Below are 16,262 nucleotides of genomic sequence, written 5' to 3'. Positions count from 1 at the left end.
TCCATTCCTATTGAAAACACTGAAAAGTATAGGAATAGAAGGACCCTTCCTAAAAATAATAAACAATATATACCTAAAACCATCAACAAGCATTATATGCAATGGGGATAAATTAGAAGCCTTCCCAATAAGATCAGGATGCCCATTATCACCTCTATTATTCAACATAGTACTAGAAACACTAGCAATAGCAATTAGAGAAGAAAAAGAAATTGAAGGTATCAAAATAGGCAATGAGGAGACTAAGCTATCACTCTTTGCAGATGATATGATGGTCTACTTAAAAAATCCTAGAGAATCAACTAAGAGGCTGGTAGAAATAATCAACAACTTTAGCAAAGTGGCAGGATACAAAATAAATGCACATAAATCATCAGCATTTCTATACATTTCCAACACATTAGAACAGCAAGAGGTAGAAAGAGAAACACCATTTAAAATCACCCTAGACAATATAAAATACTTGGGAATCAATCTAACAAAACAAACACAGCTATTATACGAAAACAACTACAAAACACTTTCCAAACAAATAAAACTGGACCTCAACAATTTGAAAGCCATTAACTGTCCATGGGTAGGATGAGCTAACATAATAAAAATGAACATCCTACCCAAATTAATTTACCTATTTAGTGCCATACCTATCAAATTACCAAAAAACTTCTTTACTGAATTAGGGAAAACTATAACAAATTTCATTTGGAATAACAAAAGATCAAGAATATCAAAGGAAATAATGGAAAAAAATGTGAAGAAAGGGGGCCTAGCAGTACCAGATATTAAACTATACTATAAAGCAGCAGTCATCAAAACAATATGGTACTGGCTAAGAGACAGAGAGGAGGATCAATGGAATAGACTTGGTGGTAATGACATCAGCAAGACAGTGTATGATAAATCCAAAGAGCCCAACTTTTAGGACATGAATCCACTATTTGACAAAAACTGCTGGAAAATTTGGAAAACAATATGGGAGAGAGTAGGTCTAGATCAACATCTCACACCCTACACCAAGATAAATTCAGACTTGAATATAAAGAGGAAAACTATAAACAAGTTAAGTGAACACAGAATAGTATACTTGTCAGATCTCTTGGAAAGGAAAGACTTTAAAACCAAGCAAGAGTTAGAGAAAATTACAAAATGTAAATTAAATGGTTTTGATTATATTAAACTAAAAAGCTTTTGTACAAACAAAAACATTGTAGTCAAAATCAGAAGGGAAACAACAAATTGGGAAAAAATCTTTTATAACGAAAAACTCTGACAGGGGTCTAATCACTCAAATATACAAGGAGTTAAAGCAATTGTATAAAAAATCAAGCCATTCCCCAATTGATAAATGGGCAAGAGACATGAATAGGCAATTTTCAGGTAAAGAAATCAAAAGTATCAAAAGGCACATGAGAAAGTGTTCTAAATCTCTAATAATTAGAGAAATGCAAATCAAAACAACTCTGAGGTATCACCTCACACCTAGCAGATTGGCTAAAATGAAAGAAGGGGAGAGTAATGAATGTTGGAGGTGATGTGGCAAAATTGGGACATTGATGCATTGCTGGTGGAGTTGTGAAATGATCCAGCCATTCTGGCTGGCAATTTGGAACTATGCCCAAAGGGTTATAAAAGACTGCCTGCCCTTTGATCCAGCCATACCACTGCTGGGTTTGTACCCCAAACAGATCATAGATAAACAGACTTGTACGAAAATATTTATAGCTGCGCTTTTTATAGTGGCAAAAAACTGGAAAATGAGGGGATGTCCTTCAATTGGGGAATGGCTGAACAAACTGTGGTATATGCGGGTGATGGAATACTATTATGTTAAAAGGAATAATAAATTGGAGGAATTCCATGCAAATTGGAGAGACCTCCAGGAAGTGATGCAGAGTGAAAGGAGCAGAGCCAGAAGAACATTGTACACAGAGACTGATATACTATGGTAAAATCAAATGTAATGGGCTCCTGTACCAGCAGCACTGCAATGACACAAGACAGCTCTGAGGGATTTATGGTAAAGATGCTACCCACATTCAGAGGAAAGACTGCAGGAGAGGAAACATATAAGATAAACAATTGCTTGAATGCATGGGCTGAGGCGGACATGAATGGGAAATAGACCCTGAACAAGGACACATGTTACAACCAGTGGAAATGTGTGTTGGCCATGGGTGGGGGGAGAGCGGGGGTGAAGGGAAAAGTAGGGGCATAAAGTATGTAAACAGATTAAAAATGAATATTAATAAATGTCTAATAAAAAAAAAGGTACTCCAATTTATTTCAACTGTGTATTCCCTATACCTATTAGAATTAGTTGCGTATAAGTACTGTAGAAAATATTAATAAGGTAATGGGGTCACCAGGGATATTAAATAAAACTAGGAGATTGTGACTACACACACTGTGATTTATGAGAGACTGGACTAGGATGAAAAGACCAGAGTTTACTGGATTCCCACAGGAATGGCAGTTGATCTTAACTGTCAGTCAGCTTCCCCTAGGCCAAAGTCTAGAAACAGGCTGACAAGGTAAAAGGGACTTAACAGCTTTAATTATGTTTGACTAAAAAGGTGGGAACGGGATTTCTATACTTAAAATCTAAAGGATAAAACCACAGGGCAATGGGAGGACTTATTCCACACTTATCTAAGTGATCTAAAATAACAGGGCCCAAGGAGCTATAAAAGGAGTCTCTGGGTGACTGCCTCAGACCTGGAACCTGCCAGGCTTGAGCAGCTCAGCGAGGGCCTTTCTGGCTTTGGGATTCTCACTGCAATCCACTGATGATCTCTGGATGCCAGGAGCTAAGGTTGTCTCAGGAACCAGGTTGTGAGGGAGTGCTTGAAACGCTGTCCACCAGATTTCAAACTTCTCCTTCTTCCTTTGGCACTGTAGATCTTGTCCTTTTTGCTAGATGCCACACCACACAGGATCCCAGGGAAAATCAGGATGCAAGATGTCCTTTTACTCTGAGTGCTCCCAGGGCTAACCACAGTTTGTGTTAACCCCTAATGGAGTCCCTTCTCAGAGCCAAGTCACTTCTTCCTGTTCCTTCATTCCAACCTGGAATTCCCAGCTCCAGCTCCTTCCTGCTATGTACAACTTAATTCCTAATCACTAGCTAATCTAATCTTCCTCACAACAGTACATAAAAATAAATGTTTTATATATGGAAGTTATTTAGGTATGAAAACCAAAGAATTTCAAAATAAATTGGGAAAATATTATGATCTATGACTTTAAAAGGCTTATTAGCCTTCATCTATTTTACCTATTTTTTTTCCATTACAAATATTGACTATGAATTCAGACTAATCAATAAATCACTGAATCTTAAGAGGCTGAAGGGATCTAAGAAACCAATTGATTTAAATCATAGGTCAACAAGAACCCAATCTATATCACATCCAAGAAGTGGCTGCTGGTCTTTGTTTTATGTTATCTCTCTAGTGACAGAGAACTCACTACCTTCAGAGGTACTGAATATCATTTTGAGACAACTCTAAATCATTCAGAAATTTATCTTTAGATCAAGTCTAAAATTGCATATTTGCAACTTCCATGCATTGTTCCTAATTCAGTCATCTAGAGTCAACTACAAGTCTAACCCCCCTCCATATAATAGTTCTTCAAAAGAAGTACTTCATAGCTATTAAATGTCTTAAATTCTCTAACCCTCCTTCTAGCAAAGTATCTCCATTTCCATCACAGTCCTTTCTAAAATATGATACCCAGTCCAACACAACACTCCACACTGATCTGACCAGAGCTGAGGCCAAACTTTGAACTACTTAATTTTATGATTGAAAGCATTAAGTTTGGCTGTTCTTGTGATCTTTTTCCAAGTCCACCAGCCTCCACCATTTTGTATTTGTTTAGTAGATAGTTTGAATCCAAACACAAGACTTAGAATTTAATACAAATAAAAGTAATTTTATTAGATTTAGGCAGAAGTACCCTAGCCTGACAAATTCTCCCCCTCCCATGGCATCCACAGTATTCTTTCTGCATTTCAGTTCATTTCTACCACCTGCCTACAATTTGAGATTAATGATGTGCAATGCTAGACATGCATGCTGTGCCATCTCTTTCCAAAGCATGACTGGGAGAGAAATTGTTTGTAATAATGGTTCTATTTATTTTCTACTTTGGCAGACACGCTGGGGGCTAAGAAGGTTGCCCTTTTCACTCCAGGAATAGTTTATTCAGAGATTCATTCAAGTTCCTCTTTTTAAATGCCAATTTTGTGATCAAACTAGTCACATTTAAATAAAACTTTATTTCAAAGATTCTTAATTTCACCTGTTTGAAATCTGTTTCATTGATAAATATCAAAATTACTCTAGACATTAGAGTTTATGAGTTGCTCTGGCAGCTAGGTGGTAGTACAACAGATAAGAGTACTGGGACCAGAGTCAGGAAAACTCATCTGCCCAAGTTCAAATCTGACCTCAGCCAATTACTAGCTAGTCAAATCACTTAACCCTGTTTGCCTCAGTTTCTTCATCTATAAAATTATCTGGAGAAGGAAATGGCAAACCATTTCAGTGTCTCTGACAAGAAAATCCTAAATGAGGTCATGACAGCCAGAGAGGCCTAAATGACTGCACAACAACTAAATGGCTGAAAACTTTAGAACTTAAGCTACATGCTAATATGCTTTCTAAGTAAGAGGTAGGTAGAACGAGCAAGAATTTGTAAGCTATTGGCACTATCTTCAAGAACTCATTTGCCTGTGTATAGAGAAATGTACACAAAGTTCCCAATTTTTGAATACTCTACTTTCAAACAACTCATGCATACAACAAAACATCAATTCCAAAGTCTTATACAGAAACAGCTGTTTTCCTCTTTAGCTCAGAACACCTGTGTGGGAACAGCATAAGAAGATCAGGATCTTCCATGCCCAATGCACACAAAGCTTCTGGGTAGTTAGGAACTGAATGACTTAAGGAAATGTAGATGTATTAAGTTGAAAAGTTTAAAGTGTTATCACAAGTATGTGATTCTTTCAAAGAGGCTATCTTCCATCTTCCACAATACTGACACCAAGGAGCTGACACCAAGAAGATGAAGGGTATGATGCTTCCCAAGTTGAAATTCAAAATACATTTTTTCATAGAATCAGTTTTATAAATTATATCTTAAGTAATATTAACAATAAAGCTAGAATTTACATAGAGTTTTAAGGTTTGCTAAGTGCAATGCAGATATAGCTTTTGTCAACCTTACAATAATCCTGTAAGGTAGGTGGTATTATTATTTGTTTTAAAGATGAGGAAACTAGAGCCGAAGAGGTGTAAAACACCTAAGGTCAAAAGCTAGTAGCTAGCATGTGATGCCATATCTGAACCCAGGTCTTCCTCTTATCCCCTGTGCTACCTAGCAGCCCCAACAGCATTATACTTCAGGTCCACTATGAATCAGAAAGGCTTAACCTAACAATTATCAAAACATTCTTTCTATGGGGAAAATTAATTTCAAACAATCTAACTATACATGAATTTTTGGGAAGATGACATATTTTGGGAATAAATAGTGCAAAATATTAAATTAGGAAATGCCTATAATTAAGAAACATGAAAAGTAAGGAAAAAATTTGCCAGTGATAACACTCAAATATTCTACTTCTATGGTTGTATCCTGAACATCAATGAAACAAGGAACTGGGGCCAAAGAAGTTTAATTAGCCTATAAAAAAAAATCACTGAAGACCTAAAAGGTTAAAACAAAATTATTTCATCAATATGTTACCTTTCACTGAGAAATGGAGTATATGTGAAAAATGCAGTTTAATATAGTATGATTTCTGATTTTATAGAAAAAAGGACATGACTACTGATTCCAATTCCATATTTGTTAATAGGCCTATGAATATTTAATCAGTTCTATATTATCAACTAAGAGTATAATATTAAAATAGTCATTATAATTTAAAGCACTATTCTGTATTTGTTGTGGTTCAGTTACTTGTCATATCTGACTCTTTATGACTCCATTTGGGGTTTTCTTGGCAAAGTTACTGGGGTGGTTTGCCATTTCTTTTCTAGTTCATTTTACAGACGAGGAAAATGAAGTTAAATGTCTTCTCATTTTGAACTCTTAACTCTAGCACACACATAACTGCCCTACTGTTATGTGCATTATCTATAAAAAAACTGGTAAAGCATTCTTTCCCAAGAGACCAATGTTATAATATATAAAATGATTCTATTTTTTTTGTTTTATATTTTATAAGCCAAATATACACATGACCTAGAATTCCCTTTTGTAACCTTTTAAAAAATATTTATTTTTGTTCTCCCTCCCACCCCCACACATGGCAAGCAATCTGATACAGATTTTATTTGTACAATCAGGTAAAACATTTTCCCATATTAATCCTCTTGTGGAAGGAAACGAACAAAAAGAAAATGAAGAAAGTGAAAAAAAGTTGCTTTGGTCTGAATTCAATGTCCAATCAGTTCTTTCTCTGGAAGCAGATGACATTTTTTATCTTGGGTCCTTTGGGATTGTTTTTGATTATTGTATTGTTGAGAACAGCCAAATTATTCATAATTGTTTATCTTACAATATTACTATCACTGTCTACAATGTTCTCCTGGTTCTGCTTACTTCACTTTACATCTTTCCTTTCTAAGTTCCTCCAAGCTTCCCCAGGTTTTCCTGAAATTATCCTGCTCATTGTTTCTAATAGCACAATACATTCACATACTATAACTCACTCAGCCATTCTCCATGGGCATCCCCTTAGTTTCCAATTCTTTGCCACCACAAAAGGAGTTGCTTTAAATATTTCTGTGCATACAGGTCCTTCTCCTTTTTATCTTTTTTTTTCCTCTTTGGGATACAAACTTAGTAATGATATTGCTAGATCAAAGAATAGGTACTGTTTTATAGGAACTCTGGGCAGAGATCCAAATTGCTCTCCAGAATAGTTGAATCACTTCACAATTTCCCAAAAAGTACATTAATGACACATCTCTTCAACTTTTCTCATTTTCCTTTTGCATATAAGCATATCTGGTAGGTATGGGGTGGTACCTAATAGTTGTTTTATTTGCATTTCTCTAATGAATTATAAGATTATTTTTCACATGACTATAGCCTTAATTATTTTGAGAACTGTCTGTTCATATCCTTTGAACATTTATCAATTGAGGAATGACTTTTATTCTTATACAACTCACTCATTTCTCAATGTACCTGAGAAATGAAGCCTTTATTAGAGAGTTGTAAAATAATGTCTTTGTCCTTATGACTAGTGTATTACTACTCTTCATCCTACTTTCCTCCTATTTATCCTTCTGTATTATTTCATTCTGTCTATCCTCAAAAGTGTTCAGTTTCTCACTACCACATTTGTCAATTTGTACTTTTTTTCTATCAGCCCTTCCCCCCTACTTTCCTGTAGGGTAAGGTAGATGTTATTCCCTCTTTGTGGAATATTACTTCCTCTCTAAGCCAATTCTGATGAGAGTAAGGATCAGGTATCTTCATCCTCACCTCCCCCATCTTCTCAAATAAAAAAGTTGTTTTTTTTTGGACCTCTTTTTCAAGGTAATTTATTCCATTCTATCTCCCTTCCCCTCATGCATTCCTCTTTATCAACCCTTCATTTTATTTTTAAAGTATCATCCCATCATATTCTACTTACACCCATGCTCCCTATGTTATATTCCTTCTAATTTCATAAATGATAATAATAAATAATATAGTTCTTAGGAGTTTCAAATATCATCTTCCTATGTAGGGATGTAAACAGTTTAACCTTATTGAATCCCTTATGATTTCTTTTCCCTGTTTATCTTTTTATGCTTCTCCTAAGGCTTGTATTTGAGAGTCAATTTTCTGTTCAGCGCTGGTCTACTCATCAGGAATATTTAAATTCCTCTATTTGATTCAATAACCATTCTTCCCCTGCGTATGACAATACTCAGGTTTGCTGGGTAGATGATTCTTGGTTGTAATCCTAGACCCTTTGCCCTCCAGAATACTATGTTCCAGGTCTTCTGATCTTTTAATGTAGATGCTTCTAAATCCTGTGATATCCTAACTGTGACTCCATAATTTTGAATTGTTTCTCTTCAACTTCTTGCATTATTTTATTCTTGACCTACAAGCTCTGGAAATTGGCTGTATATTCCTGAGACTTTTATCTTCTCATTCTAGAATATGAGGGCAGTCTTCCTTGATAATTTCTTGAAAGATAATAACTCTGCTCTTTTCTTGATCATGGTTTTCAGTTAGTCCAATGATTCTTAAATTATCTCTTGTGCATCTACTTTCCAGTCAGTTGTTTTTCCATTGAGATATTTCACATTTTCTACTATCTTTTAATTCTTTTGAGCTTACGTATTTCTTAGTGTTTCATGTAGTCTTATGTATCCTCTTGCTCAATTCTAATTTTTTAAAAAAATTATTTTCTTTAGTGAGCCTTTGTACTTCTTTTTCCATTTGGCCAATTTTGCTCTTTAAAAACTTCTCTTTATTGGATGTTTGTGCTTTTATCAAGCTATTGGCTCCTTTTTCATAATTTAGCTACAGAATTCTCATTTATTTCACTAAGTTTTCTTCTAACTCTTTTATTTTATTTTTTAAATCCTCTTTGAGTCCCTCCATTAATTCTTTTTGGCTTGAGACCAAGTCATATATTTCTTGTAGGCTTTGGATATAGCAGTATTAACTTTCTTGTCTTCTTTTGAGTTTGTGTTTTGGTCTTCCTTGTCATCAAAATAACTTTCTATTTAGTGAATATCTTTTTTTGTTTGCTCATTTCCCCAAATATTTTCTTCTCTTTTAACTTAAAAAACTGTTACAGGTGGGCTCTGTCCCTGTGGTGAAAGGAGTACTGTTCTAAGCTTCAGATTCTTTGTGCAGCTACTTTCAGAGCTAGTTCTGGGAATCTATACATTTTCAGTTCTTTCAAGATGGCATGGTCTAAGGAGGGATGTATTTAATATTCTCCCAGCTTGTGCTTAGTCTGTGAGCAACCACAAGCATTCTTTTCTTCCTTAGAATTAAAATCTAGGTCCCCTGCACCCTCAAGCACTGTTATATGCTATTCTAGGACTGTAACCCAGGACCATGACCTGGATCTGCATATGGATAAAGCAACAGTCTCATATCCAGAGAGAGCAAAGAGACCTCAATAATCTCCTTCTGAGCAGTTGTCCAATGTCCCCCTTATCACCTTTGCTGCTGATTTTTCTGAGGTATAGGCTGTCTTGGCTTGCCTTGGTTTGTTTCTCCACTTACACCCTGATGTGACAGATCTTTCATGCTGGCCTTCTAAGTTGTTTTAAGCTGAAAAATTATTTTACTCCACTCTTTTTGGGTTGTGCTGCTTCAAAATTTGTTTTGAGGCATTATATCAATGTTTTTTGGAGGGTGATACGGGACTGTATACCTTTTCTATCTTGGCTTGAAAGGAGTTACAAGATACCTATCCTTTCCTTTTAAAATATCCTTTATTTTTATTTATTTTTAAAGATAAATTCCATGTTTTTGATACTTTACATTTTATTTGGCATTAGAGCAAAAAAAAATGAATGACTTAACACAATCTTTCTATCCTTAGCATCTAAAATAGTGTCCTAGTTGGATACTCATATATCACTTCCTTCCAAGTTGTCTATAGTCCAGTCAGACTGGATTACTTGATGCTTCATCTCCTATCACAATACCTTTGCACTAGCTGTCCACCATGCCTGGAATACTCTCCTTCCTCACCTCTTCTCTTAGGTTTCTGACTTCCTTCAAGACTCAGTTCAAATGCCACTTTCTACAAGACTTTCCCAGTCACGTTTTCCCCTCTGAGGTTAATTTCCAACTACTCTATATGTATAACTTATACATATCCATTTCTGTACATGTTGCTCCTTTATTAGAATGTAAGCCTTGAGAGCTAAAGCATTTTTTGGTATCATACAATGCCTAGAATATAGTAAATACTAAATAAATACTCATTTGATTGATAGTTGCTGCATCAAATGCTTGTAGAATTGGATTTGAGAAATCCTACCCTAAAGGGATAATTTTGAAAATTATATACTTAATGGCAATTTTCTTCTTTTTTATTTAACAAGAGAACAACAGATTGATTCCATATAAGACCATATTAAAGAATCACAAAGGTAGGAAAGCAGAATGATGAGAAAAACTAAAAATTATACCATGCATGATTAGCTAAAAAAAAGGGGGAATAGTTAGCTTGCAGAAGTCAATCATTGCTAAATAGTAGAAATACAAAGAAAGGCAAAATACAGTATTATTCTTAAAAAGCTAAGCCTAGTGGGGTAATAGCATGAAAACAACTATGTATAAATGAAATATATTAAGGACAAATGGAAAATAATTAATTGAGGAATGATCCCCATAAAGAGGCATCAGAAAAGAGTTCTTATGGAAGATAGAATTTAGTTGTGACTTGAAGTCATGGAAGTCTGGAGGCAGAGATGAAGAGGAAGAGTATTCTAGGCACAGCCCATGAAAAGCCTAGAACAGTGATGGCAAACCTATGACACAGGGGCCAAAGATGGCACACAGAGTGCTCTCTGTGGCCTCACCCTTGCACCCCACCCAAGAGTCCATTACTAGAAAGGCAGAGGGACTTGGACAGAGCTGCTCCCTTCCCCCTCTCCACTGTGCTTGATGACATTTTTTCACATCATCGTGCCCAGCAGCCCAAGGAAGTGCACAGGGGGTAAGGTGGGCGGCTCACAGATGGCAGAGTTGGAGGGGAGGATAGCTTCTGGGTCACTTCCCTTCCCCTCACTACACTCACTAACTCGCTGAGGCCATTTCTTACTTCACCGGCCCTTCTACTCTGTAGCACAATGGAAGCACTTTCTCCCTCCTCTGTGTGGGGTAAAGAGGTGGAAAGGGTGGGCCCTGTACTCAGTGGGAGAGGGTGGGCCTGGCCTGGGATCTCTGGGGGGAGGAGGGGAGGGGCGGGCATAGCACTTGGTCTGGGGAGTAGGGGCAGGGCCTGGCATTCCATCTCTAAAAAGTTCACCATCACTGGTCTAGACTATACTATAAATTGGGGTATCCTGAATAAAGAGATTTTGGAGAAGTGGAAACGATCACACTGGCAAACTATAATAGGTTATCTCCAAATGAAGTGTTAGGTATTATGTCTTCCTGGAGTATCAACTTACTCCAATTCATCCTATACATTGCTGTCTAACTAATGGTCCTGAAGCACAGCGACTTTCCTATTCAACCACTGGCTTCCCACTGCTTGCTGGATAAAATATGAACTACTCAGTTTAGCTTTTAAGGCTTTAATACAACCTGGCCCCAATCTATCTTGTCGCATTATTGGTCCTTACTCCCCTCTCTCACACTCAGCAATCCTGCCAAACTAGTCTTCTCTCTGCTACTCACACATTGCTCATTTCTGCCCTCTGGGTGTTTACACTAATATACTTCATCCCTGAAATGTACTTCCCCTCTTTACTTTAGCCTTACAGTGAATGATGTCTTTTCCAATTCTTCCATCTTTAAGGATACTCCCTAAAAATTATGTTGTATTCAGTCTTAAACTTCCTTTAGAATGGATTTTAAGTTTAAAATTTTTGGTAGCTTATAATAAGGAATTTCCCCTTCTAATCTGGCTGGCTATCAAGTTGTCTTTGGGTAGCAAAAATAGGTTATTTGGGTCTGCCCAGACTAAGCAATTATAATAAATAAAGCTTCAATAATATTCTTGCTATAACTAGTATACTTATCAGAACCCTTTTTAGAATGGAGTTTATTATTTCCCATCTCTTTTCTTTCCTCCAGTTATGTGAATGCCGTGAGACCTTTATTTTGACCTTTACAAATGTTCTTTTTGTTTTTTACAATAATGAAAAAAGTTTCTTACTAGTATAATAAACATGTATGTTTATATAAACACACATCTTCTTTGTATATATTTGTATTTATCAAGTTCATGTTTATGCTGTACTTATTTTAATATGTACTTGCTGTCTTCCTCATTAGAATGTAAACTTGCAAGTAGGGGAATGCTTCATTCTCTATACTTGTATTTCAAATGTCCATGAACCATACCTAGTTAATAAATAATTGTTGATTAAGTTTGAGAAGCAGCATGGTAATGTGGATAGAAATTTGATCAGAGAGCCAGCAAGACCTGGATTCAAACCCTAGCACCATATATAACTGGTACTGTGATTTTGGCCAAATTACTTAAGTACTTAGTACTCTACACAATTCTCTAAGACCATAAATTGCAAGATATGTTGACTTGCACTGGTGGAGGGATTTTTCCACATCAATGAAATCAAAGATTCAATTCCAATTCTTGGCACAAATAAACATTTACTCAGCAGAGATGACAATGATGTACCAAAGATAACCAGTACTTCTGGATCTTGTGACACATAGGAGTTGTAGAAAATTATTCCTATAATTTGTCACATATCAGTATGACAAATGCTAATGGAATCTTGAGTTACAAGTTCATACTTGGCTACAAAATAGGTTATCATCAGTTCACTGAAGAAAAAGAAAGACATGTCTATAACAACTCCCTTCATTCACCACTAATAGTCCTAAATTTATTTCCCAATTTAAAAACAAAACAAAAACAGCTTTTCCTTTGGTATTGGACTATTCTCATTATCAGAGGGTTGGTTTATTCATTTTAATGCAAATAATGAATTAAACACAAATTATAATAGTAGAAGAAAAAACTATAATTTGTGTTTAATTTGCAAGAACAGTATTCTTTAATGATTACATGTATCTCTGTCAAGTGAAAGAAAAAAGATACAAATTCTTCCTAGACATGTAAGATATATATCATTCTGCCTACAAATTATATATCAAGATTTCATTACAGCTGAAACAGATGAAAAGAGAGTATGCAACAAAAGGCTCTTATGATCAATAATCATTGAGTCAAAGGATTTATCTAGAAGAAGTACATAAAGCAGCATTAAAAAGCATAATATATAGCCTCATTATTGCTTAGCCAGAACACTTCTGTCATCTCTCTGGGAAAGGGGGGAAGGGAAGAAACAACTTCCTTTAAATAAAACCAGAAAGAAAAATATTGAAAAAGCATTATATCAAATAATGAAAGAAAAAAAGACAATGTTAAAGAGTTTGATATAACTTAAAAGTGGTTATTCTAGAAAACATATTGTCAAATTACTATCCTGAGTCATTTTAAGTAAATGTGTTAAAAGTAGATGATTTTAAACTTATTAATACAGAAGAACAAAACAGTATCACACAAATGATTCTCAGAGCTTTTCATCAGCAGAAGCTGGAATAAACAGCATTAACTAAAGAATAATGAATTCAGTGACAATGGAGTATATGTTTCCTTACTGTACAACCTCATTGTCCATTGCTTCCATCTTTTTACTTGGCATCCTCACTGGCTATTTCTTCCCTCTTTTCTATTAGATAAGGAGCCTTAACAGTTACTGAAAGAACTGTGCAATTCAGCAATATAGATAATACATAACTGACTAATATGCAAGTACCTTTAAAATAATTAACACAAAAAAATTATGTAAAAGAACCTAATCTTTATTTTTAAAAACCCGTATTAAAGTTATAACTAAGAAATATGATGGATGCTATCTGCTGAAAATATTAAAATTTTGACTCATTCCTTATTTTTATCCTTTTTCCTTTATGCACAGTAAACTCTTAAGAATCCATAATCTAAACAAACCAGAAATAATTTTTCTTACAATATTGCTTGATGATGACTGAGTCCAAATTAGAGGCATTTTGCCATAAGATTCTGAAGAGCCTTATCAGAGGAAATTACAATAGGATCAGTACAGTTTTAACATTAAGCATAACTGATGTATTCTAATTTTTAAAAGTTGACAATCCATATATAACCAAAAATAGTAAAGAAAAATGTTGTAATCATTCCTAAGAAAGAAATGAATGGCTGAATTATATCTTAGTTCTGAAAAATCATTACTCTGCTGGCATGTGAACAAACAAAACAAAAAGATACATGACCATAAGAGAATAAAAGAATTATTTTCAGGTCTGGACAGAACATTCTGTTTGTACCAACCACTGTCTATCATTGCTTCTTTTGTAGTGGAGCTGGCTAGACATCTTACAAAGAAGTGATTCTTGGTTCTACAACAGCATTTAAAAGAATAAAATTATTCTATATTTCAAAATGTTCTTATAGTGCTGGCATACTGCCAGGAGGGCAGTTATCTATAAAAACTTTTTTAACCAAGATAATTTCTCACAGGAAGAAATTCTTAAGGAAACAGTTTTCTTTTAAACATCAAAAGTATATTTCAGAACATAACAATACCTTAATAGCAATACTTTTTACAATTCATCATTTCATTTGTACATCCCCTACATTAAGGAGGTCTTTGCAAGTAACAGTTGCTAGATAAATATTTGTTACATTTCATTTTCCCTCCAGAATTCAAAGATAAAAAATAGTAACCATTTTAAAAACTGTAAATTAAAATTCAAACAATGTTTAATGAATATTATAAGAAGTATAAAGGCAAAATTAAGAAATTGTGGTAGGCAAAATACCACATCTATACCCTTTTCCCCATGTTAACCACTTGAAACATTACTAATATATATTAAAAAGAAAAACTTTTATAACTTTCAAAGAAGAATGAGTGGATAGAACATCCTCTTCTTTTTCTTCATTAGCAAATGTTAATAATGAAATTGACTTTTATCTATATACCATACAGTATGGACTCAAGGTATATTATAATAATATATCATATAATAGCAACCAATCAATAAACATTTATAAAGTGCCTACTATGTCAGTCACTGTGCACATAAACACAGATATGATATGTAATAATATACACATCATTTTGGATATGATTAATGTGGGAATTTCTATTTCTTAGCTTATCTGTTACAAGGATCTTCCCCTCACCCCTCCCCTTTTCACCAGTGGACGAGGATGTGGAGGGAAAAAAGTTAGACGTTTAAATGAATTTATAAAAATTAAACAAAGTAATAAAGTCTAAAGGGATATAAGTTTCAGCCATAAACCTAGGTGTGGCTCTTACTAGGGGATGACCCCGGGTAGAAGTGCGGAGTCACCTGTGGAAGCACAAGTCCCGCCTCCCCGCTCCGCCAGAGTCCAGTGGTAGGAGCAGGAAGTGGCACTTCCTCACCCCACCCCCAACCCCATCCAGCCCACTTCCTTGGGGGAGCAGCCGGGACACCGAGGGACCCAGAGCTGACCCGTAATCCTTCCTGGGCTCCGGGCCACAAACTTACCATCTACAGTCTTCTTCTTGAAAAGAGAGGCCATGGTCACAGACCCCCGCCCCGGGTCGTCGAGCTGGGGAAGGGCAGGAGATAGGCCCGGGGAACCTTGGAAGGGAATGGGTTGGCAGGGCGGGGAGAAGAGTCACGGGTCCCCAGGACAGCTCGGGGTGGTGGTGCGGGGTCTGCGCCGCCGCGTCCGCCGCGTCCGCCGCGTCCGCCGCGTCGCCTATCCGGGAGCTCAGGTGACCGGGAAGGGAGCGAACTGACTTTTTTTTTTTTTTTTTTTTTTTCTTTAAGAAGTCTGTCTCCCCGCCCCAGCGCTTGCGCGTACAAGCCCTGGAACCTGCGCAGGGAAGAGGCTGACGGAGAGGCCGCTTCGTCGTTGCCCTTCCTTCTGCCAGTCCCGCCCCTTCTCTCCCCAGCCCCCAGCGACCTCTGTACAACGCAGAGCCTGCGGGCTCGCGACTGGCTGGCGCAGCGCGGCGCTGCGGGGAACCTCGGCTGGGAGGGGACAACGGGTGCTGCGGCTGTGGCCTGGCGCGCTGCTGCTGGCTCCGCTTATGCTCGAGTCAGTTTTTTTCCTCTGCTAGATGTTCTGTGGGGAGCTTGGAAATTTCGCGAGTGGAGATGGAGGGTGAAAGGTAGTGGGAGTGTTCTTTGGCTTCACCTCTATTTTCCCTCGGGGCAGGAAAATTAATGCACACACTACACACAGCTACGACCACAACATTGGTACCTTGCAGGATACTTGGTCACTCACACATACACACACACCAATGATGGCAACAAAAACACTGGTGCAAAAATGGTCCTTCCTAGGCTACTTGGTTGAGTTCCTGATCCTCGCACTCAGGCACACCCTGAATTGCACAGCCACACCAAGAGCAAGTGCCCCAGAACTTTCTCCTAGATAACTTAATGAGACAAGACAAAGCCTGGAAGATCCCTTATGCTCGTATCTCTGCGATCCTCCATTTTGATGTCTCTGTGTATAGGTGTTT

The 16,262-nt window shown here is 36.6% G+C and overlaps 1 protein-coding gene across 1 annotated transcript in view; it reads right to left on the bottom strand.

The window, feature by feature from the left end:
• Window positions 1-15,705, bottom strand: part of CHMP2B (charged multivesicular body protein 2B) — a 36,272-nt gene extending 20,567 nt beyond the window's left edge. Inside the window, exon 1 of the mRNA XM_044670327.1 lies at window positions 15,271-15,705. Coding sequence (XP_044526262.1) covers window positions 15,271-15,304 — 34 coding nt within the window. The 5' untranslated portion in view covers window positions 15,305-15,705. The remainder of the gene's footprint in view (window positions 1-15,270) is intronic.
• Between the last annotated feature and the right edge of the window lie 557 nt (window positions 15,706-16,262).

The sequence above is a fragment of the Gracilinanus agilis genome, chromosome 3, assembly GCF_016433145.1.
Source record: "Gracilinanus agilis isolate LMUSP501 chromosome 3, AgileGrace, whole genome shotgun sequence".
NCBI classification, from domain to species: Eukaryota; Metazoa; Chordata; class Mammalia; order Didelphimorphia; family Didelphidae; genus Gracilinanus; species Gracilinanus agilis.
Note: the sequence above shows the minus strand (reverse complement) of the source record. Positions and strands in the feature narration are given on the sequence as shown.